The 24,491-nt window shown below is 39.7% G+C and overlaps 1 protein-coding gene across 2 annotated transcripts in view; it reads right to left on the reverse strand.

Moving 5' to 3' along the window:
- Positions 1-481: 481 nt before the first annotated feature.
- camk1b (calcium/calmodulin-dependent protein kinase Ib) overlaps positions 482-24,491 on the reverse strand; it is a 37,748-nt gene continuing 13,738 nt past the window's right edge. For both annotated transcript variants that reach the window (XM_034585270.1, XM_034585269.1), the window contains 10 exons: positions 11,805-11,936; positions 7,361-7,435; positions 5,907-6,045; positions 5,658-5,784; positions 5,021-5,096; positions 4,754-4,866; positions 4,248-4,326; positions 4,002-4,089; positions 3,768-3,864; positions 482-3,617 (listed from right to left, as the gene is read on the reverse strand). In XM_034585270.1, coding sequence (XP_034441161.1) covers positions 3,520-3,617; positions 3,768-3,864; positions 4,002-4,089; positions 4,248-4,326; positions 4,754-4,866; positions 5,021-5,096; positions 5,658-5,784; positions 5,907-6,045; positions 7,361-7,435; positions 11,805-11,936 — 1,024 coding nt within the window. In that variant the 3' untranslated portion in view covers positions 482-3,519. The remainder of the gene's footprint in view (positions 3,618-3,767; positions 3,865-4,001; positions 4,090-4,247; positions 4,327-4,753; positions 4,867-5,020; positions 5,097-5,657; positions 5,785-5,906; positions 6,046-7,360; positions 7,436-11,804; positions 11,937-24,491) is intronic.

The following is a 24,491-nucleotide window of genomic DNA, read 5'->3' on the forward strand; positions in this document are numbered from 1 at the left end:
GTTGGACGGAGAAAAGCACTTTGACTGATGCTAAACTGTTTTGCCTCTCGGTGTTTCCTGTCTTCGAAATAGCCAGAAATGTGACGGAAATCTTAAAAAGAAGAAAAACAGCCTTTTTAACTAGTCCCTACTGATTTAACAAGCCTATCTGAGCTAAGTAGCCGCATTTTACTGCGGTTTAGCCTCCTATTAAACTCTCCATTTAAATTTATTGAAGTGCAAGTTAAGTTATATTCATTTACAGGTTGTTTCCTTGAGTTTGTTTCTAAACAGCTTTGTTTTGTGTTGTAAAATAATATATATAAAAAACATGTTAGGGAATAAAGATATAAAAATCAATAACATCATCCTAGCTATCAGTTGTTTCACTGTTTCTGTTTGGGCATAAGCCATTTGCTCAATATTTCTTTCATCATGTATTGCATAATATGTAGACATTATTAAGTACATGACGTAAATGGAAGGTAAGGACTCTGGTCGGTTCCATGATGCATAGACAGGGATTTTATTGTATGTCTCACTTACAAATATGATCCAAGCACAAATCACTGGCTTTCACACTGAGCAATATTCACTTTTCAAAAACCCCTGATGCATTGCATTGGTGTATACAGGAGGTACTGTAGCCCCAAACAGCATTTATTTCAAAGGCAACATATTTATGGTAGAAATACTCATTTATACAACAAATCTCACCAGACACTGGTAATTCTATGAGCGATTAAAGGAGAAGCCTTCACACAAAGAATCTCTTTGCTCTCTCTGCAAAACCCAGGAACATAATGCTGTAAAAATGATCACTTTTTAATGCAAAAGCTGTGGCGGTTGATCATAATATACCCTGTAGTTATCCAACTGTGAGGGCAAGGTTAGTGTAACTTCTCCTCAACTATAATTCTATTTCACCGCTGCTATTTCCATACCGAGGTGGTTGAGAGGTGAGGTCATGGGATATGGTTATATATTTCATAATCACTTGTTTCATCACACTGGAATGTAAAAACCTTTACTTTTCCGTTTCCTGGTTCTTCACCTCAGAATCGAATATCTTTAAATATCACTCTTCCTTTTACCTTGAAATAGTTTTGTCGGACATATTTCTAATCTGGTCTACGGGGGATATAGTGCATTCCTGTGTATATAGTAGGTAAAGACTTTGTTTTTATTGCAATAAATAAGTTTATCCTCTCCAGAAGGTACGGGAGCTAAATGATAGTGCAGGAGACTCAGCCAATGATCAGTGTTTGTGGCAACAAATCAAGTTGTCTTCATTACTCATATTATATAATTAACCATATATATTATCAGTCTTTCAACATTCATAGGACTGTGGATGACAGCTGCCCCTATGCAGGAGCTTTCCTGTGCTGGACTGGGTGTCTCATCGTCACAGTTAGGACGTACAAACAGTTCACACTGACGACCACTCTTTTGACTATATGCTTTACAGTTTGTAGTCACCAGTCAAATACACTACAACGCCGACCTGATGCTGAATAAAGCTGGAAAGTACTTTTTGAAGCAGCAACACTGAGAAATACTTTGTCATGTTGGAATAATATTACCACTTGTGCTGCTCTACTCATCTGCAGGATGTTTTAAAGACAATCTGACAAACATGTCTCCTGTTGCCATCACCTTCAGCATCTCTTGGCCACTGTAACATCATCACAAGGAGCACTATTCATTATTAATCATGGGATTTACGAAATTTCAAGCTACATCATGCAAATATACCCAGAACACACCAATGCTTTAAATCCATCAATGTATAAAAACAAACGGTTATCCTTACAAAGTTTAGGATGGAGTGATCAGATGATGGAGGGTCCTCATGCAGGATGTCTGTAAAAGGCCCAGAGGACTACAACAAATGTGCATTAAGCTCCTCTGCATTTGTTACTCCATGCCTTTCTGCACTACAACAATTCAAAGCATAGGATTCTTTATAAAAACCAATACAATAACCCACACTGCGCCACCTTTAAGAAGAGTGAATGAAAAAAAAAAGAATGCTCTCTGTATTCACCATTGTAAAGACGGAGTGGTTCAATCAGATGCATATTAACATTTTTTCATAATCCTGAAAGCAGATGCATATCAAATTTTGGCTGCTTTTCTTTTTTGGGATTCCCACAATCCCACAGTCAGACTAGTTTTGAGGATAAGGAGGATCACTAAGCAAACTATTCAGGTTTGTTTGTTTTTTGCAAAAACTGTATTTAGATACATGAACACATTTTGTTTCTAAATAAATGCTGCTCTCGGTAAAGCTCACGAGCCTTGAAAACATAATTTCAAATGCTTTTTTGTCTTTATTTGAATATTATTTAAATTTAAAGTAGATGCTGTGAAAAACAATATGCGGTTGATTGTAATGACAACCGGCACTGTACGTGCACGGGCCTCCTGTCTGAGATTACAGTACATAACTTTGAGACAAAAAAAGCATATAAACTGCATTTTAAAGCTGAATATGTGACACATACAAAATCTGAAGTTACAGAAAAATGCCTGTTCTGCAAGAACTCTGCAGAAAAAGACAACACTTTTCAGAAGCTACCTGGAAATTAACCCATTGTACTATATATTAATCCTAAAGGCACCTTAGACAAAGGTATATATCCCTGTGCTGGAGTGTTCGAAGAGGTTCTGGGTTAAAAATGTCAGAAATTGGGGGAAACTTTGAAAAAAGCACAACCACTGTGTGGGAACACCATATCACCAGAAGAAAGGCTACATAGTAGATGGATGGAGTTTTCATTGCATAAACTATGATGTCACTGATTGTCTAAAAGCGTGACTTGAAGACATACTGTAGTTCTGTATACTAAACCCAGTTTAATTTCAGTATACTACAACATCTGCCCTTATCAACCCTTGATAAACTCTGCACACAACACTCCATCACTTGCATTTTACTGCTGTGCTGCATTTCTGCAATAGATAACAAAACATGCATGTGGGGAATCTATGTCTCTAATCATGCAGATGCTGTTTCTGGATTTACACTACAAAGTCTAACAGCTAGAGGTTAAAAAGACAACACAAAAATATATAACAATATATAACAAGGAACAATAAAACAAACAAAGAGACAGGTTGAATAAAAAAAAAAGATGAGTAAAAACCGTGTCCAACAAGCTCTGTCCTGCTGCAGCAAAAACATGTCACCTGACAAGCTGGTTGAGGAGGAGCTTCTTCACCTCCTCAGCTTTGTCTCCCCATCTCAACTCATCCCAAACTATCAGCCCAGTCTGTAAAAACGATTCACTGTGGTGCTTCATCATCATCATTGTCATCAAGTCTCCCTCCTCCTCCTCCTCCTCCTTTTCTTTCACCTTCTATGTCTTCCTTCACAGGCTGGACAGGCTTGCTCCCCCTGCAGGCGACAGGTTGGAATGACACTGTATTCCTAACCAGATAATGGGGCAGATGGTGCCTCTGGTTCCACCGTGGGGGTTAAAATTGGAAAGTCAGTGGGACTGATTAGATAGGTGAGCAGAGCAGGGGCAGGGATCACACCCTGCTGGTCGAGTGGCAGCGGTACGTGCAGTTGGACAGGGGGTCGGCACCACCGTCGACGTTCGGGGAGCAGCCTCCCTCACAGCAAGCCCCTGAGAGAGAGAGAGAGAGAAAGACACCAGGCACGTTATCAGTGCTGCTGACACTGCACATGACACCGCTATATTTACCACTCTCACAACTACGTGTGGGTGAGATAAGCAAAACAATGCAGAGGACGGAAAGTGAGACATGGCGGATACCTTCTTCCGCTGGTAGGGTGGGGTTGGGTCCCTCGTGACTGGTGCCTAGCTGGAGACGCCGCATGTGACGAACCACCGCTGTGGCATTGAACGCTTGCTGCAGAGGAAAGGCCGCACAAACAACCGAACATTAATTACAGTAGAATCTCATCGTAATTACGAATGGGATCTTCACAAAGCAGTATATACTTCGACAACAAATTGTGTCAACAATAAACCGGAGGTCTGACTCACCTTCCACTTGCTTTTAGCAAAGTTCTTTTTGATCTGAGCACTGACGGACTCGTGGATGTTCTTATCCAGAGCAGTGTCTCCAGCAATCCTGACAAAGAGAGGAAACAATGAGTGTCATGAGTGTAGTACAGTACAATACACAGGGCACTAGATTTGTTAAATGGGAAAATCCCCAAAGTTAAGGAGTGATGATTTTAATAAGAGCTCTTTGTAATGTGAATGTGTGATTGAGTACAGGAGCAGTACCAAGGGTGCTGCAGCGCCTGGTCACAAGTGTTACGTGTGCCCGGGTCTTTCTGCATCAGGTGGACTATAAAGTCTTTAGCTGTAATGAAGGACAAAGGTTATAACACTCATGAGTCAGCGGCTGCTCAGATCTGGTACAGTCTATTTATCTATGAAGGAGTTACAATGTGACATCAGTCAAAGAATGGATACAGTTTATTAATTTAAAAATAATTCAGTGTCTAACTGCTGAAAAATAAGACAAAACATATATTGAGTTAATTCCCATATGCCTCCATTAACTGTATCTTTTGTCCTAAAATCTGGACGGATCCTCGTCCAGAGCAATGACACAAGGATCAAGTCACAGATGATCAATTTCAGATAGCATCATTCTTCTGATTAGCTTAATAAGAGAGTTACACATATAAATAAAGAGCTCAGTAACAATAAGAGTCATCCAAAAAAAAGAGTAATAAAGAGAGTTACATTATTAACTAAACACCTATGGAAAACTGGATTGATACCTGAGTCAGAGATGTCGTCCCAGTAAGGAGAATCAAACTCGTACTCTGCCTTCAGGATCTGCTCAAACAGTTTGGCATCATTCTCATCGTAGAAGGGAGGGTAACCACACAACCTGAGACACAGGACACAGGACAGGTGTCATGTTTCATATTACACATTAAGGTTAAGCATCTTGATTGATTGGGAACATAAATAAAGATTTTAGAACTATTCAAATCTTGTGTCAGTGCAGAATTTTTCAGTCTGTGTCTTAAATGTGTACTCACAGAATATAGGCTATGACACCAATAGACCAGCAGTCCACTGCTTTACTGTAGGGTTTCTGAGCCAACACTTCAGGAGCTGAGAGAACAAAGACAAGGTAATGCGGTTAAGATAAAATAAAAACCAATATGCACGATTTTCCATATGTGCATCTAGACCGTACCTATTTAAATCAACTACTACCAGCTACAGAAGTCCACAGAAACCAAAACCAACATCCATGTATCTTCTAGAACAAAATTAGCCATAACTAACTTGCTGAATCTGTTGAATGTCTATGAGATACTGAATTATTTTATGTATATAACAATATTTCAGTTTTGCCGTTCACCCATTCACACATACAGTGAATCTATCTGCAGCACTTTATCACACACTGTTGGCAGGGGCAATCTGGGGTGCAGAGCCTGGCCCAAGAACACTTTGGCACGCAAAGTGAAGGAGCCGGGGATGGAACCACCAACTCTCTGATTAGAGGACAGCTCGCTCTATGTCCTGCCCCGGGCCACCAGAGTGAAAACCAGGAATCCTAACCGCTATATCAACAAAACCCATGATCAACAAATTTGTGCTTCTATCTAATACTGCATGGAACACGGGTTGATTGTTTACAAAGTGATTTTTTTGATTTTTCGTTACCGACGTATCCAGGTGTTCCACAGGCAGTCGACATCACACTGCCAGATCCCTCAATTTTAGACAGACCAAAGTCACTGATCATGATTTTAGAGTCTTCATCCATGCTGTAGTACAACAGGTTCTCCGGCTGCAAATACAACATCTGAGTTTACTTTCAGCAAATACTATAGTATAGTAAAAAAAATTACAGATACTAAAAAAACATTTCTGTTTGGGTGTAAAAATATATATCTCTGACTCCTGACTGACCTTGAGGTCCCGGTGCACAATTCCCATATCGTGGAGATATTTGACTGCATCCAAAATCTGCTGAATGAGTTTGCTGGCATCTTTCTCTGTGTAAAAGCCCTTCTCTATGATGCGATCGAAGAGTTCCCCGCCAGACACCCTGCACAGAGAGGGAGACATCTGTGTATCAATGTGAAGGATCAAACACAGATTTGAAGATGTATTTAAGGAGGCCAGAGAGGAGATATTAACTCAAAACTTTTCCCGAATGGCAGGATAAACTGTAGGAGTAATAAACTAATGTATTAAGAAAGTGGAAGAAGGAATGAAACCACAGACAACCAGACACACATTGTGATCAAGCTTGAAGCCACTAGAGGGAGCCTTCGCTCTGCGCATCTACTAAACTAAAAGGGTGTGTTTCCTCTAATCTCACACTCTCACACTCTCTCACACACACACACACACACACACACACACACACACACACACACACACACACACACACACACACACACACACACACACACACACACACACACACCTCTTCACCTTAGAGTTTAATGATTTACATTATGGGGACTAATGAAAAAAACATTTATAGAAGATGGACAGTTACAGAGAAAAGGAAAGGATAAAAGCAAAAGAAAGAAGAAGAAGAGGGAAGGTGAGGAATCTTGCAGAGTAACTGAGTATCACTGAACATTTAGGTGTTTTCAAAAAGTGACTGAACCTCTGTCACAGCTCAGTCAGGACAAAAATATCCTTTACGTCACCTCGACCACATATTTTCTATTCCCTCATGACGCAGCGTTGTTCCCCTCATTAGTTTTACATCTCACTGAAACGTGTTTTTGAATTTATGATGTTGACATAAAACTGAAGAGGCACCGGGTGTTTAATGAAACCTTAAATAAGGGAAGTATTGCAAGGTCACACAAATGCTTTTATGACAGAACACATTTTATTGAAAGGGTCTGAACAGTCATTAAAAATAAACACAAATATAAAAGAAGAGAATTTCCCCACTAATCCTTCTCTCTCATGAATGCACACCCCTTCCTCTCTGCCTCCGGCTTTTATTTCTCTGATTTCCCACTAACTGTGATTCATTTGTGAATGATTGATGTTGTCAGGAGCCTCTGGGTGAATAATGCTGCTGATCCTGATCTCTTCTTTCTCTCATGCTCTCTCTCTGACATTTCAGGAGCTGAGGTGGGTGGGAGGCTGTCAGGCTGCAGGTGTGAGGGCAAACTCCCCACTGGTGTTCATGAGTAGGCATAGTACACGGTTTGCGTGTGTGTGTGTGTGTGTGTGTGTGTGTGTGTGTGTGTGTGTGTGTGTGTGTGTGTGTGTGTGTGTTTGTGTTCATGCACACGCTAGTGAGCTACAGAGTGCAATTAATGGCGTGTGACATGCAGTGTGTGGGAGATGAAACACACATCACACAAACCCTCACATATGTGAATACTCACAGTTGCATGACAAGGTAGAGGTGAGATTTACTCTCGAATATTTCCTCCAGAGACACGATGTTGGCGTGCTTAATCCTGCGAGGAGGGGGAGAAGAGGAAGACAATGAGTTGTTCATTTTATTCTTCTTCTAATGTTTTACCACATTTTGACTTGTCATTTCCATTATACAAAGTAGATACATGGTTGTGCATGCACCCACCATGCAGCTTCCTCCACCAGTCACGTGTACTGTTTAAAGGCTGTAGGCGAGGCTACACTGTGTGGTGGCATGCAGCTCCCTAATTGGCTGAACTCTGTGAGCTGCTGCCCCCCTGAGACCCGTGGGTGCATTGACAGGGGTGAGAAGGTGACTCCCCAGATTTAGATCGGAACTCCACAGGCTGCCTTTAACTCTTAAGACTTTTTTACTCTTTTATGATTTCCTCTTTTTGCCCTCATCATGCACGCCGCGTTGCGGTGTGTTTAATTTACCCCACGATGCATGTGACAGTTGCTGAGCTGCAAGGCAACAAAAAGCCACGTGTCTGAGCCGTACCTCAGGTACAGTATGTGTCGGACTCAGCTCATGCTGGATTACAGCAATGAGTCTGATCCAGATTGTAACAATGCACGGACACCTTCATTCATCTGCTTAGAGATGGACCCAGTGGAGGATGAATGATGGATTAAACCTGCCCAGTGAGCAGACGCATGTGAAACCAGCTCGAGCGTGCACTTTTCACACACAATGAGATAAGGTCAGATGCATGATGCAGCCGAGTCGCTGTGTTTGATATGGATTTCTGAGCGTATGTGTTTGTGTGGGTGATGACCACAGAGATAGTGGACAGTGGCCGTAGTGATTGTCAGAGAGCGGAAATGTCTGTTGAGGGCTGGTGAGTCATTTGCTAACCTCTGTCAGCACCCATGAGTCTGACAAGGCATCAGAGCCCAGATGTCAGCAAATTAGAGAACAGCAGTGTCGACCCTGTAACATCTGTAACTGACACGTGGGTGAAACCAGCAAATCTACTGATTCTTAAATCTATAGTCTGTTGAGGTTCTCACATAATGACACACACATTAAATTAACCTTTTGGATAAGCCTGGCTTTGTCTCAGATATTATATTTTTTTAACCAGCCTTTAGGTCAACTAGCATCACTCTTATTTTCCTTTGTTTGCACCTTTGAAAATTTGTATTTTTAAGATTTATCATGCACAATTTTGTTATCCCCAGATCAGTTAGTGGGCTTTATGAATGAACGAATGAATGCATCATACCCTTGGATCTTAAACCTCCTGTGGAGGGAGAAGTGTTTTCTAAAATCTGGTTTCTGTAAAATGTTTCTTCACACAAAAGAGATCATGCACATTTCAGGAGATATAACCATAAACGTCCAAGAGAAATCTCCATTTAAAAAACTCAACCTCCATAACCATATTAGAATGATGATTTACATTACATGTTCAGCATGTTTACATGTTTACAAGTTCAGCTTCATTCAGGTAGTAGTACTATTACTTACTGCTTGTACAGAATGACATAATGTTACCATTCTAAGGATAGTGAGTAAGAAGTTCCACAACTTCCTTCCTTAGAAGACTTTAGACGACTTTTTAACAACTGAGTCAATAACTTGACGAGAAACGTGTGGTGAGAAAAACAAAAATTCTAAATGAGATAAGAAATGAAAGGGTTACTGGTTTTAAGGTAGTTATATGAATAGTTATACCTTTTCAATCCTGATTAACTGTAAGTACCTTGGTTAATTGGTTGATAGTTAAAAAGTTAGCAAGTCAAATAATATAATAAACAAATAATATAATATCCAGTAAAAATCTGGTGTATATTATTCAACTTACATTTAATCACACTTTAACATACCCTGATAATTGTGATAATTTTGGTCACAATAATTATGATACAAACCTTTCCCAGTTTCATCTTTACTGAGATAGAACAACTTGACATTTTTCAGGTTCTCAAAGGCTAGTCCTCTAATTGGACATGGCTACACATGACTACAGCAGAGTGAGCTTAGTCACTGGATTTGCACATCAGCGTTTGAGTAAATGTTTGGTCTAGATTCATTGGAGGAAGACGAGCAGCCAGCGCATCAACGTGATGATCTCACTTGGCTATTTGTGCTTTATCAAACCACCACTAGGCTGGGCAGCCATCTGACAGTAATCAGAACAGTCAGGAGACTGAGGATCATCTGGCTTTCCATCTGTCCCAACACAAACGGAACCATCAGGTACTATATTTCAATCTTCTTATAGAGTTTGAATAAAAGAACATGCAATTTGGAAACATCAAATAAACACAAGTCGATGTACAGTGACACACACAAGTCATTTAAAATAACATGAAGATGACAAGTTCTTGCCTCACAGGATGGAACAGTGTAATGTAACTAGAATGACAGGGCATTTACCTCCACCAAGGCTCAACAGCCCCTCATGAAACCACATTTAAACTCATTAGATTCAGATTTTATTTGGATCCTCACCAAATTCCACACACTCATAAATATCAGTCACCTAAACATATCAGATTTTTTTTCCATCAAGAATCATGAAGAATCATGAGTCTGTACGAACTTCACACAGATGAAGAGGGGGCCACGTTTTTCAGGCCAACTTTTCCTCAGTTTTACTCCATTCGTCAAAACGGTATCCAAACTGCAAACTAACCCCCCCCTTCATTCCACCACGCTCACCTCAGGAGGGATCATAGCTGTATATTGGCTTGAGTTGTGTGTGTGTCTCCTGTAACCCAGGCAACAAGAGCTCTAAAAATAACTTTGGACCCAATGTAGATCAGCCCTTTTCACTGTGGCCTGTAATTCCACCACATCTAAAGAGAAATAAGTTCGAATTGCTCCACAATCACCAGCTGTGTTATCCTCACTTGCCTTTGTCTTAATATAATAAACATTAAATGCCTTGTGCAGGTGGAGAGAGAGAGAGCGTGTGCAGTAGTTCTTATCAGTGTGATATGACTGCATATTATAGAAACAAGGGCTAAAGGTGCAAACCTTCAGGTTTTAGGTCAGATTATACAACACCATGATCTCAGAAAGAGAATATAAGTGTATAAGAGAGCTCCTTTTCCACAGGTCAAAAAACCCACTTAACATCTGGCTTTTTTCTGCAATGAGAATAATCAATATTCACTCCCAGGTCACATGACTCTGCAGTAGACAGACAGTGTGCGAATGCGCACATTTATTCTTCTTCTTTATTTTGGAGTGTTTGTGTACTTATTGTTTTTAGAACAAAATGCAATTTTCTTTCATCGTACTGTGCAAAATGCAACTCTGGCAAGACAGCGAGGTGATAGCACGTCTCACTTTCTAAGATGGGGGGGGGGGGGGGTTTAACCCCTTCACTGGCAATGGTCAAGGAGTAAATCGCCTTTTAATTGCAGGTTATCTGTGTTTAAAACACTTGAATATACCCGTTCATTTTGGTATAAAAGACCAAGGCCAGTTCTCCCACATTTTGCCGCCTATAGTTTCTACGGGAACAATACAGCTATAATAATGATAATTAAAAACATCAGTTTTGTGTCTTTGTCTCAAGGCTGTTAGTCAGGAAACAAACTATTTCTTCAAAAGAAAGTAGTTCCAGTGAAAACTATTCACCGTGACTTCTGAAGATTTTCCTGATTAACCAGGACAGAGGAAAATAAAACCAGCACGGACGAGACACTGGCAGCGGGGTCCTGGCTCTTAAACTCTACCAAGTCCTTAATGCTGGAGTATAAAGATCGAAACATGCAAATTTTACAGAGTTCAGGTGACAAGTTAGATAAAGTTCAATATGATGCATATTACATGTATCAAAATAGATTGTGTTACAACAGTCATATACGACATGTATCATATCCAGTAATGTGATACAACATACTTGATGCAGTAACAGCGATACAGTGATGAAAAATTAACCATCTTGAACCTTGTAGATAGTATTTCAGATGCAGGCTAATGCTGAACATTGTTATTGTTATTACCTCTGCCAAGGAAGGTTATGTTTTCACCCGCATTTGCTTTGTCAGCAGGAGTACGAAAAAAGTACCTGAACAGATTTCCATGTAACTTGATGGAAGGATGGGACATGGGCCAAGCAAGAACCCATGACATTTTGGTGAAGATCCAGACAACGGAGCAGATAGAGGAATGTTTAATCACTCTCTTCAACATGTTTGGACATTTTCACACATTTTCCAGGGAATGAGAAATGGATCTTGGTGAAAATATTTAGGGGATTTTTATCTATGAGTGTGTGAAATTTGATGTGAGTCCAAATAAAAAAGTGGATCAAGTCGAGTTAAATGTGGGACTGTTGGGCCTTGGCAGAGGTTTGCTCTCTACTGAGTACCATTCTAGTTTTACATGTTACCATCATGTTACATTACAAAGAAATACAGCGTCATTTATTTCTGAAGTCCACTTACTTGTGCAGGACGGCTATCTCGTTCTCAATGCTGTTTTCCTTGCCCTCTAACGCCTTCTTAGGGATGCACTTGATAGCCACCAACCTCTGAGTCCTCTTCTCCTCGGCCAGGACCACCTCAGAGAACGCTCCCCTGAGACACAAACACACGGGTCAGCCTCTTGTCATTTATCACTGCATGTGTGTAGCCACAGCTTTTCATGTGCATGTGTGACATAGAGAAAAAATAACTCCTGCTTTCATGATATCTTGGCTACGTACATGTAAGTGCTGGAAGAATTTTGGTCTTTTGATGCCAGATAATGTTTATTTTTAACTTCAGCCTCCACCTGAAGTCTTTTGAGTTGCTGCTGCTGCTTTTGGAGAAGCTACAACGTGGTGGAACGATTTGGAAACACAGATATGATGTTTATCTGAGGGACAAATTTTGATGCTAGCCAAAGAGTGATTTAAATTTAAATTTAAAAGTCTCAACCATGCATCAATCAACTGTATGACCACAGTTGACATTCTGGCATGGTAATGTAGTAAAAGGTATTTTTTTTCTGTGTCACGTTAGCTTTCAACATGATTATGGAGTTAAGGTTAGTGATGATAATACTGCAACACCTTAAACTTACAATAAGTGATGTTTCATAAATGTGTCTGAGTGTGTGTCTAGGACAGTAGTTTATATATGAATGTATGTGTATGAATGTACAAATTGTAGGTTCAGACATTTATCACAACTCCTATTAACATAACAGAGCAACTCCATGCTTTAGTCCTTTTTTGCACATTGGTGGGGTTGAAGTGATATTATCTTTTCATCGGCCAGGTAGAGGAGGAGGAGGTGGAGCAGGTCGTCCACTAACCATAAGGTTGATAGCTGTGCCGACAGTGTGTGAGTGATGTGTAATAGAGACACATAGATGCACTGTATGAATGTGTGGAGGAATGGCAACACTGTACTGTTAAGAACTTTGACTTGTCATCAAGACTAGAAAAGCTCTATATAAATAAACAGCATTTACCATTTATCTAAAGACACTTAAGACATTTAAATGTTATTTAAAATGTATATTTAACCATATAGCACTGTCGTCAAATGTGTACCGATACCACAGCTACTGGATCTGATGGCCTCTGGCATAAACCACTAAACTTCTTTCTGTTTTCTCTGCGTGTGTCTCCCTACCAAATAAATAATTCAAGAAAAGTACAACAGCAGAACTCAAAGTAGTTGAATCATTTTTCCTGCGAACAATTCAACAGAGGCAGACACTTCTAAGCTTCTGGTGTTTTAGCCATTTGTCAAGAGATTTTTGACTCAGAGCCAAAGCTGTACAAAGACTAGAATCATAGATTTTAAAATCAATATTATGTTAGTGATTAATAATACAACAGCAGTGACAGACTGTATGGAAAGTAACGAACATCCGTAAGACGGAACACTGTTTGTTGAAGGTAAAGCAGAATAAGCATTGATGTGACGGTAATACAAGATTCTCAGGTGCACTATACGTGTGCACGTCCCTGGAGGATTACACAAAACACACACACACACACACACACACACACACACACACACACACACACACACACACACACACACACACAATTTATATTGTTATTCTTATACCATATGGTTGGCAATATTTTGCTATTACAATAAACAAGAGGGAGAGCTCCCACACACTGGGATCTGCTTACTCTATTCTCATACATACACCTTTGGTAATAGACCCTTGAGGCGTACACAGCAAACAGAGTGAAGAACCACTCAACTGTGTGTATATATATATAGATAAAGATATATATAGAGAGAGATGTTCCAGTAATTAGAACCAATGTATAATGTGTATCAAACAAACAACACTCAAAGCTGCGTTCACGTCATCACAGACGTATTTTGATGGAAGAAGATTCCTATGAATTGCAAGCTTTCAAGTCACCAGTTCACTCAAGATGAAAAAAATACTGAGAAGTAGTAGTAGTATATTTGTTTGCTTTTCAGACACTTTGATATTATTAAGCGCTAAACTGTTTTAATTGCACCTACGACGTTGGAGTAAAAGCTATTTACAAGTTAGACATTTGTAAATAAAATAACTGAGATACAACATTACTTGTGCTCTTTCTGGATCAAGCAAGTGGTCCGGAAAAGCAGGAAGTATTATTCTTCAGTCTGAACTTGTACTCAGGGAGTTCTCTGTAAACCCCTCAGGGCAAAGATAAAATGCGGCCCTACAGGAAACAAACCAAAACTTAAATTCCTTCATTCCTCCCACTTTCCGGCTATTGAATGCTGAGTCGTCACAGAAATGTAAGACACTTCTTTATTATCATGCAGACATGTTAAACTTGCTGATGTCTGATGTTGATGTTTGGATGCTGCTACTAGTTTGTGTTCTTAATTCTGTATTTTTGAGTTTCATTTATATGAATGGGCAAGGCAGTGGAAAGGATTTGTCCTCCTGGGATTAACAAATCGAATCTGAATCAATGCAACATCACACTTAAGTAAGTTTCCAACATAGATGGATAAAGTTTACAGAACTAAGTCTGAGGCAGTGAAGATAAGATAAGTAACAAACTGCAATGTGCAATAAACTAATAAAACAAATGCTACTACAACTGCCTGATAATTGTGCAATAAATATGATCAACATATCAGAAAATGTTCACAAGTTCATCAAAATAAAGTTACCACTTCATACTATAACCTTTGTTTTTCAGATGTACTACACTGGATTGATAGACAACAAGCTCATATACTGAAATCAGATTAAAGCTACAGTAACTTTTCTATATTTTTTTGTTGAACTGTGGCTGTTTTAGTTGAACAGCCACAGCCTGGGGTGGGTGCTATAGGAGATTCTAAGTAGAACAACAGTTGAATAAATGCACTTTCTCAGGTTCTGCATCCTTCGCAGACTCTACCTCAACGCACAGTGAACAAATGCATGTTTATTTTGGAACAGGCCTTTATCTAATCAGTATACGTGACAAGACAGTCAGTATGTTGGCAGAGACAGACTGAGGTAAGTGTAAACATGTTGACGGGCGACAGCTGACAGTTTGTACAGTTTCTCTGCAGCGAGCGGACACAGAGGAACCACAACCATGACTGCAGAGTCATTATAATTATAACAAGGAAGGACTACAGATGTTAGTGGAGACTGATGGTCTAGGAGGTGTGATGATTACAAACCACAGTAAGATCCTGTCACCTGCAGCTCTGTTCTGTTTGTTATTCCTCCCTTCATTATTTAAAACTAACCTGACCATGTCAAACAGTCAAACATATGTCAAATAGTCAAACATATGTCCATGTCTAGTTGATTAGATTTGTTTTATTTAAGAATGGCACTAATGAATTTCCACTAATCTGCTAAATAACTAAGTTAGAAAACGTTTATGATTGCATTGGCAGGCACACAGCTCTGGTACACCTAAAAGTGACGTTTTACAGTTAACTGTAAAATACGGCTGATCTCTAAAAACAACATATCACAGCATTATAACTAAACTCCAAACCACTGTGATCCAGGTGGGAGTTAAAAATGCACTTTAATCTGAACACAAAGCTTTTTCTCTGCAGTCTCCAGCAAAGACACAACTGACTTATCTGCTGAAGACATCGGTTCAGGAAGGAGACTACACTTGCTACCAAGCAGGACCGCTCCTTGAGTGACACGTAACTCACGTAACCACGGCTCAACACAGTTTGCCAATAGCAGACCAAACCGAAATACATCAAACATGTTGTCTTGTTTTTTTCTGATTGCCGACAATCCTGTAACACATTTTTATCAAATCATTGTGGGTGTCTCAAAATGTTGTGTTACTGTATCAGTTTGTATTCTATCCTTCAGTGCAGCCGGTTTTGTTTAAAATATACAGAATAAGGACCTATTGTCTTTACAAATGTCTCATGATCAGCTACACAGGAATCCTACAAGTCAACATTGATCAGCTCAATCCAGATGTGAAAGGTGTCATAGAACGGTACTTAGAATGGTGCTGATAAAGACAAAATTGGAAATTACGTCTAACTTTGAAGTATTCCAAAAGCATATTTAATCTCTGATTCCATAACGCACTTCATCCAAAGTGACCTACATTCTGCTTCTTTTGTCGTTAACCTCAAAGCTTAGGGAACACTGATCAAACTCGCAATTATCCTGGGAGTGAGGCCTTGTGGTCACATTTCAACAAGAAAGTAAAACTGCCACAGAAAGACCATTAGTTATGGCAGGAATCCAGCGGTGTGGAGGAGGGTGTCAGTGCTGCAAATTCCTCTGTCGCATCTGGGGGATTTAGTTGACATTCTCCATGCACCCAGTGACAGACCAAGGGGCTCTGGGGAAGTGTCAACAGTGGTTCACACAAACCCTGAGAAAATCTGAGAACACTAATGTGTCTTTGATTATGCATAGTCTGCTTATCTGTTCGGGATTTTGTGCGCGGACCAGTTACTGTCGCATTAACAAAAAAAGAGGTTATGACAGGCTGTGTTTGCAGCTTGTTTTTAGCCATGTCTGCAAACTTAGCGGGAGTAAAGAACTTGTAGAAACATCAGTGTCTACCTAAAATGACAGATACCATCTTTGACAAAAATGTATTCGATTTTTTAATGTGGTCCTTATCTCATACACTAACATGGAGGAGGCAGGATTTAGCAACCAACCACCAGGGGGCAATGAAAATGCTCTGGCTTCACTTTTGGGGAGCTGTCATGTCCATCTTTATATAAAGTCTATGGTCAGAGCAGACCAAATAACACAGTTGTAAGATCTCTGAGTGTATCAAATTTAAAGGGTACATTTTATTGCTGCCATTTATAGAAATACAAATATTTTTAAATTATTAATATAAAGCTTGCTTCAAACCAGACAAATGTCACAAATTGTTGACAATGCAAAACTGGTTTGCTTAGTTCTTCTGTCAATGAATTTTACAATAACAAGTCACTGTTTATCCAAGTGAGATATTGTGAGATTAGAAAGATACTAAAAAGCTGAAAGGAGGCAGAGGAGAATAAAGCAAATTGTTCATGTTTGATAGAAATGCTGACACACTGCAGGGAGAAACAGTCCTGATGAACATGATTAAACCCTGTCCTCTGTCTCCTATTGACAGCAAAGGCTCACTCATCCATTTTCCTGTCCTGTAGAAAAGAATAATACTTCTATTGTGAGTTATGCAAGAGGCATTAAGAAGATGGATGTTACAGTAAACTTAGTGCTGCAAACTGCTCAATATGTCTTGTCCAAATGGCTTAGTCAAAAGGAAAATCTCTAGTAGAAAGCAAGGGCAAAACATACCTTAAGTCAATGTTCTGCCTGTCACTGACACAGCACAGGCTCAGAATATGAAGAGTATGATTGTGATGACTATTTGATGGATGCAGAGTCATGTGGTTAGTTGGCTGATAGCTTAATGACAGAAATGGTTTCGGTTGGATTCTTAGGTAAACAACTGTGTTTACTGAGCAGTTCCTGTTCCTAACAGGACGTTCTTGTCACCAGTGGTGGGCCCATGTCCAGGAAGAGGATACAAACACACAGACACACACACACACTACTGCACAGTTATTAGCAACTTAACACAATAGAGACACGCTCACTGCTACTATCCAAACAGTAGGGCGTGTTCAGAGAAGAGACACTGTGCAAATACTTTACACAAGTGTTTAAACACGGAGCAGCAACAAAATTTAAATGTGGGGAGCCTCTAGCAGAGTAAATATTTACATGAAATTGTAGACAGCATGAACTTTAGTACCCAACATTGTGCCTTTGTGTATAAAATCTGTATTCAGACCTTTCAGACCAGTTTCTGTCTCTGAACATACAGACTTTCAGACTTTGTGTTGCTTAGTTTCTGTCGCTACAAACAACCTTTTGGGCTGTGAGTGAGTTCGGAACTGCTCTCACCACTCAAATTTGTGCAAACAGCTTCTGAAGCATCAGGCGAGCATTTACAGGCAGTGTTGTCAACTTAGCGCCTTTGTCACTCAACATTTCAGGCCCCTTTACTAACTCATTTAAAAAGCACTTAGAGACCAATCCAGCAACGTTTTAAACAAACCTGAGCTTCTTTCTGTGGAGGAGAGTCATCAGTCTTTCCCCTGAGCAAGGACAGTCTTTCCTTCTGCAGGCAAACCTCTTCACACGTTAAATTCACTTAACCTCATGGCAGATAACGTAGACTTGAATGAGTTCTAACTTTCTCTCTGAACGAGAAAATACATTTTGCTTGTAAAAACATCCAAGATTATAGTGCCATCATCTTTAATTTATGCATTTATGTAATTGTAAAGTTGCTGCTGTAGTCTTGATGGGTTGCGTGTCCGTCGCTATTTCGCACTCGCTCTGTTGTCTCACGCGAAATAGAAAGAAATGCAAATGAGAACAGCTTTATATGGAGCGTGGCTATGTTAAAAACAAATAAACCAGCTGACACCAGGCAAAATGTGAATATGACCCAATAATGTCAGTTCTTAACTGCTCTTACAAAACAGTTTTCAACTACATCCTCGATTTCACACAGACCACACTCCTGCCAAATACTAGATTGTGGTCTGGTCTTAATTTTTAGATGTTTATCCCACAATGTTTCACATGGTGCATCCAAGGAAATGAAAACCAAGGAATAAGGATTTCACATGTCATCATGCATATTTTTGTGCTAACCCCACAGGCACATAAAACCAAGATAAAAGAGCTTAACAGACAATCATAAAATAATGACATGCACAGAGTTAAAACCAGGCCACCTAATGAGTTCCAATGACTTTTATTTCTTATAACAGCCTCATTAAGAAACGCTATTAATGGGAGTTCGGTCTCAGTCCCCACTCTTAACGTCTGCTCTCACCATCTGCTGTGTTACATAGGTGCCTGTGCCAATGCAAATATGTACAGTACATATGCCGTGTTTAGGTATGTACCCATTTTTTAAAAAGAAGCAAGGAAACATGCCTCATATATTGTGGTCTTTCCAGAATTGAAACCTCCCTTCACTTTGTATTTTGTGTTCCTATAAATCCCACATTTCTCAAGCTACAACCAACCGCGCCATCTGTCCTGCTGGGAAATTGGTCAAGAAGTTATGTAAACAGATGACAAAATGGTAACTGTGGAAAGGGCAGAGAGACATAGGGAAGCACCATCTGGTCCAATAAGAGCTGAGAGACGCCCAACTGGGATACTGGCCCTGAAACATAAAAGACCATCTTTGCCCAGTGGGCCCTCCAAACATAAAGAGCTGCGCAACCAAATCCTTTCCATTATCCGAGATCAGCTTTGTATAAGTAAGCAAGATACTGGTTTTATTAAGAAATAGAATTGTAAGAGAATGAGATCTTAAGTAAAAGACCTTAAAGCTGCTTATCAATATTTTTATGTTTAAAATAGATGAAATGGCCATGTGTAAAATGACAGAGGTTTCTATGTGAACACAGAGATATTCATCAACCTAACTCAACCATTATCCTCAGAAGCTGACTGTTTTTGTCTTTCAGTCTAGTCACTGCTTCGATTCACTCTCTCGGCTCTTATCAGCAGTTTCCAGAAGCCGCAAGCTTCTTGTTTTCTACCAACAAGCTCCAGAGACTCACTGTATGCTACCTGCCCCGCAAAGTGACATACAGACAGTTAGCTACTGTCTCGTGAATATAGTGGAATATTTAGTAGCCAAAAATGATTTCGAAACAAAAACAGAGCAAAAAGAAAAGTGAGATTTAGACTAAGATTTGTCAGGAGGCCAGAGGCAAGACTTCAAATGAATGCTAATGTCCCCCCCCCCCCTGTCTGTTGAATATGTAAAACAGCAAATGTTTACTGACACGTTTGCTACATCAGTTGATATCTCAATGTTGTTTAAAGTCTGTTGCATCGCCCCAAGTGCCAAAAGAAAATCCAGCAAAGCAGGTTTAAGGAAACACTTACGAAAAACACTTATTTTAAAGCATTTACATAGTTTGATTCTAAATATAACTCCTGTCATTTTGTGGTACAGTAAAATGAAAGCAAGAGATATTCTTTAATATGATTTAATTTGTTTATGATAATACAATATGTAATTGTGGTATGTGGCCTACTGAACTGGTTCAGGATGAATACATGTATAATGACATTTTAAAAATCACAACCGTAATAAAAAAAGGATTTATTTAATTTACTGATAACAAATATCATCTCCTGATACCATCATGTTTCGTTCACTTTCATCTTAATAATCGTTGCATATGAGTGTTGCCATGGTGCTGGTGTATTTGACTCACTGCCAGTGACTTTTGGTTGGAGACCTCAGTGAACTCCACACTTGGCTCACCAAGAGGAAATTGCGTAACCATATCTAGACAGCTGAACAGCTGCACTAAGAACAAAATAGGGGATGCATTAGCAGATATAAAGTGAAAACACAAATATTACCCTTAAAAATGGCAGCTATGATCAGTTCTAAAGAGAATATGGAAAAGTAGACGGTGAATGTGGCAAGTTTACATCTGGACATCTGGTGTGTGAGATACTGTGAGCACATTTTCACATTTTATACTGTGATTTCGGTTAGTGTGAGACACCGGTTTTCATTATAACGATGTTTACCAGTCTGATTTCTACCAGCAGCAGGCAGCTGTTGTCACTATGCAGCTAAAGAACAGTGATAGAGGAAGTACTCACACATTTTATTGAGTAAAAGTACAAATATACATATTTTCTTAAATAAAAAGTAGAGAGTAGAAAGCACAGATATTTGTTGATATAGTGGGGTAAAAGTAAAAAGTACCTGAAAATAAATCAGATACATGAAAAATTTACTTAAGTACAGTAATTAAGTAAATGTACTTCATTACCTCCCACCACTGCAACTGAATTATAAATATCAAGCATAACAAAAACGTTGTGCTCAGGGATTGGTGGAGACATTTGACTTGAATTTGTCAGCAGACACAACAAATGGAAGGAGAATGTTGCTCCTTGGTAAATGTTCAGTAAATTGTCTGCTAACGAAGATTAGCTAATACAACATCAAGCACTGTATTCTAAGAAAATAATAAATCCAACTTTCCTCAGTTTTGAATCTACTTGAAAAAAGTCCCTATCAAATTGTGTATTGGTGTGATTAAGCTGCAAAGTGAAGAGGATGCTTCCCTGAGGATCTCTGTGAGTGGAGATTAAAAAAACAAAACAGGGAATGTCTTTTCCAGACAGTTAGCTGATATGTGGAAACCTTTTCCAGTACGGGATATGGATGATAAGGGATTATGACAATGGATAAAGACTGTGGGAAGATGGACATGATAAGCCTGCAAGTTGACTTAAAAATTTTAGGGGAGGGGTATATTGCTGTGTGCAGATGGAGTTGCATAAGTGGGCCAGACAGTGGGCATATATACGTGTGTGTGTGTGTGTGTGAGTGTGTGTATTCCAGGAACTGCAGGCTATGCCATGCTGAGCTGAGCTGTGCTGAGAATTAGGTCAGGGCAGAGCTGAAGGGCTGAGGGTACCGTAAGCAGGGGTGGATTTTCAGGATTGGGTCAGACTTGGTAACGGTTCCAACTTGTCATTTTTCCAAAGAATGGTTTAACTCTGTCGATCGCTGCAGCCTCAGAGTGTATAATGTGTAGTCATTCTCAGAATCTGTCAGCGGCTCTCTTGATTGTTATTTCTGGAACGTGTCTTATTATGGTTATGAGCATAAGAATGTTTGTGCACTGAATCAAAAAGAAGAGGAGGAAGAGAAAGAGTAGCCTGTCACAAGTCTTAGTCATAACCTGTATGGTCTTATCTGTGTCTGGGACAGAATTACGAGGGCAGACACAGTAACATGTTGTCCTGTGCTTTGAGCTCCCGCACAGGAGTGTGTGCCTCCTCCGCTCTAATGTAGGGAGGTATTATCTCTCTCTCTCTCTCCCTCTCATCCAACAGCTCAGTCACAATAAAACCTTAAAGGTTCAGTGTGTAGAATTTAGTGAGATCGAGAGGTGAAGTTTCATGTTGCAGCTGAACACCCCTCACCTCACCCCCCCTTCCAAACATGAAGGAGAACCTGGGGTAGACTTCAGTTGTCATAAAAACTCAAAAGTGTTTAGTTCGTCCTGTTTGGGCTACTGTAAAAAACATGGCGGCCTCCTTAGAGAGGACCCGCTCACGATGTAAGTATAAAGTATTTAAATATAAAGGTCCAATTCTCAGGTAAAGAAAACAACAATCTGTACAATTTGATTACACACTAGTGAAAACATCACTAGGATTATTGTATATTCAATTTCTGCCAGTAGATCCCTTTCACCTAAATCTTACACACTGGACCTTTAAGACAACGAAAAAAATTAAGAAAAGTAAAACAAGGAAAAAGTATTTATTTTTAGATTTCTAGACAGGCCGTTGCCATTCGAGGGAGGATGAAGACAACTGAGACTGTGATAAGACATGTCACTAATACAACTGTATAAATATGACAGTGTTAAATGATAGATAAAGAGGGAGAGTTAAGGAAGAGACAGATGAAAAATAGATGAAGTGGGACAGCTCTCATGCTGAGAGACTCATCTGCTCCAGAAAGGTGGCTGTTTCCTTTTGTTTGAACTATATTCATCATCATTTTGAATTCATTTGATTCTGGTTCACTCAGACAAGCACTGAATAATGAAGAAGAAATAAAAATACCACCCAGAAAAGCATTGAATTCCTTAGTGGCTACACCTCAACTACATTTTTGAATCGCGTGCTGAAATGAAAGCATGTTGACAGCGGGACGCTCACTATCTGGGAAGCAGGAAGCAAAGCAACCAAGCATTCAGAGGTATAGTGCAGAGTAATGTGGTTTTCTGATTGGTATGGGATAAAGATGTTGCTTAAAACATAACATATCATGCAAATCCATCCATCCATTATCTATATCCCATGATCCTCTATCCTGTAATGGTCATGGGGGGGGGGGGGTGACAGAAGCCAATCCCAGCTGACATTGGGCAGGAGGCATTTTAAACCCTATATCACAGGGTTGATAGAGAAAAACAACCATTCACACATATTATGAGTCTCTTTACTTCATCAACCTAACCCCAACCTGCATGTCTTCAGACTGTGGGGGGAGTACCCAGAGAACATCCATGTGAACACGGGGACAACATGCCTACTCCATACAGAAAAGCTGTGTTGCCCCATATATCATGCATTTATTGTGCAATTTTTTGGGATGATTTGGGATGTTGGTCCACAACAAATGCAGGAGTAATAAAACACCAGGTTCATATAGTGTACAACCTTCAGCACATTCCTAAATACTTGTTTCACTTGATGTGACACTCAGAAACTTGCAACAAAAAATCAAAAATTTTGGAAACTCTGGCAGGAGAAACATTACTTCTACTTTGAGATGAAGGATAATTTGTGCTGATCCCCTCCAGTGACTCCAGACATTTGTAGATGGTGGTTTTAATGAAGTGAAATGTAAAATGAGAAAAGGTCAGATCGTCCCCAAGCTGCTGCACTGAATTACAATTTTCCTTTAAATGCCTGATTATTGTAGATGACTCACAGCAAACGCTGCTCCGTCTTGTGCCTCCGTTTACTGACTGTAACATCGGACTGTTTTCATGCATTTCACGTATTCCCAACACATACAATTCATTAACACACTACTGAGACATGTATAAATGAACTGTGTGTTTTGTTTGTTGAATAGCTGCAACATATAGAGAAGTCAGACAGGATTATAAAGCCCTGATAGTAAAAGTTTGTCCTGATGTAGCCTGATATGAGAGTTTGCTTTAACCGATTCGACCACAAAAAAACAGAGAGTTTACTAAATTCGGAAACAGGCCAATTTTTGTGGTTAAAACCCTTTCAATGATGCAGTATCTTTGGTCAGAGGGTCTGTATTTGAGCAAGTTCCACTAATTGTACACACACATCTTTGTAATTAAGATAATACAGTTCATACAGTATATAACACCTTCGACAAACTGTCACAGCAACGGGACATTTTATAACATCTTTCAGTGCAGTCTATAAATAACTGTTTATGTCATCATTGTAATTCAATGCATTTGACACTAAGGCAGACACAGCATCACACAACCTATATATAGTGTTCCCTATAGTCTTGTGCACACTGACAGACACGCACGCACGCACGCACGCACGCACGCACACACACACAAACACACACACACGCACACACACACACACACACACACACACACACCAGTGAGAGTTATCGAACCTTCCACTCAGAAACAGAGAGCCCTCAGACAAAGTGGCGAATCAGTGTTAAATCCTTTATAATGTAGCCGAGAGGCACGGGCGTGAGGGAACAAGTGGAGCAAAAGGTTCCTCTTCTGACGACCAGATTGTGCTCCAGCCCAGACGACCATTTCCGTGTCATAAACAAACAAAAAAACCTTGCTGGATTCTCGCACGCAAGATTTGAACCATCAGCGAGGAAACACCTATACTCAAACACAGCTTGTCTAATGAAAATATCAAGGTCTAAAACCATTTCTATTTCATTCCTTTCCTGAATAGAGGCAATGGATTTTGAATATAGGCATGAGGACGATAAGCTCACTCGTGATGTCTGAGAAAGTTTAGAATGAGAGATGTTCAGTGTGTGCGAGCAAAAATAACACAGAGATTCATTCAGAGAGACGGGGAGAGAGATGACAGACAACAATCAGTTACAAATTTAC

Source organism: Hippoglossus hippoglossus, chromosome 5 (assembly GCF_009819705.1).
Source record: "Hippoglossus hippoglossus isolate fHipHip1 chromosome 5, fHipHip1.pri, whole genome shotgun sequence".
In the NCBI taxonomy this organism is placed as follows: domain Eukaryota; kingdom Metazoa; phylum Chordata; class Actinopteri; order Pleuronectiformes; family Pleuronectidae; genus Hippoglossus; species Hippoglossus hippoglossus.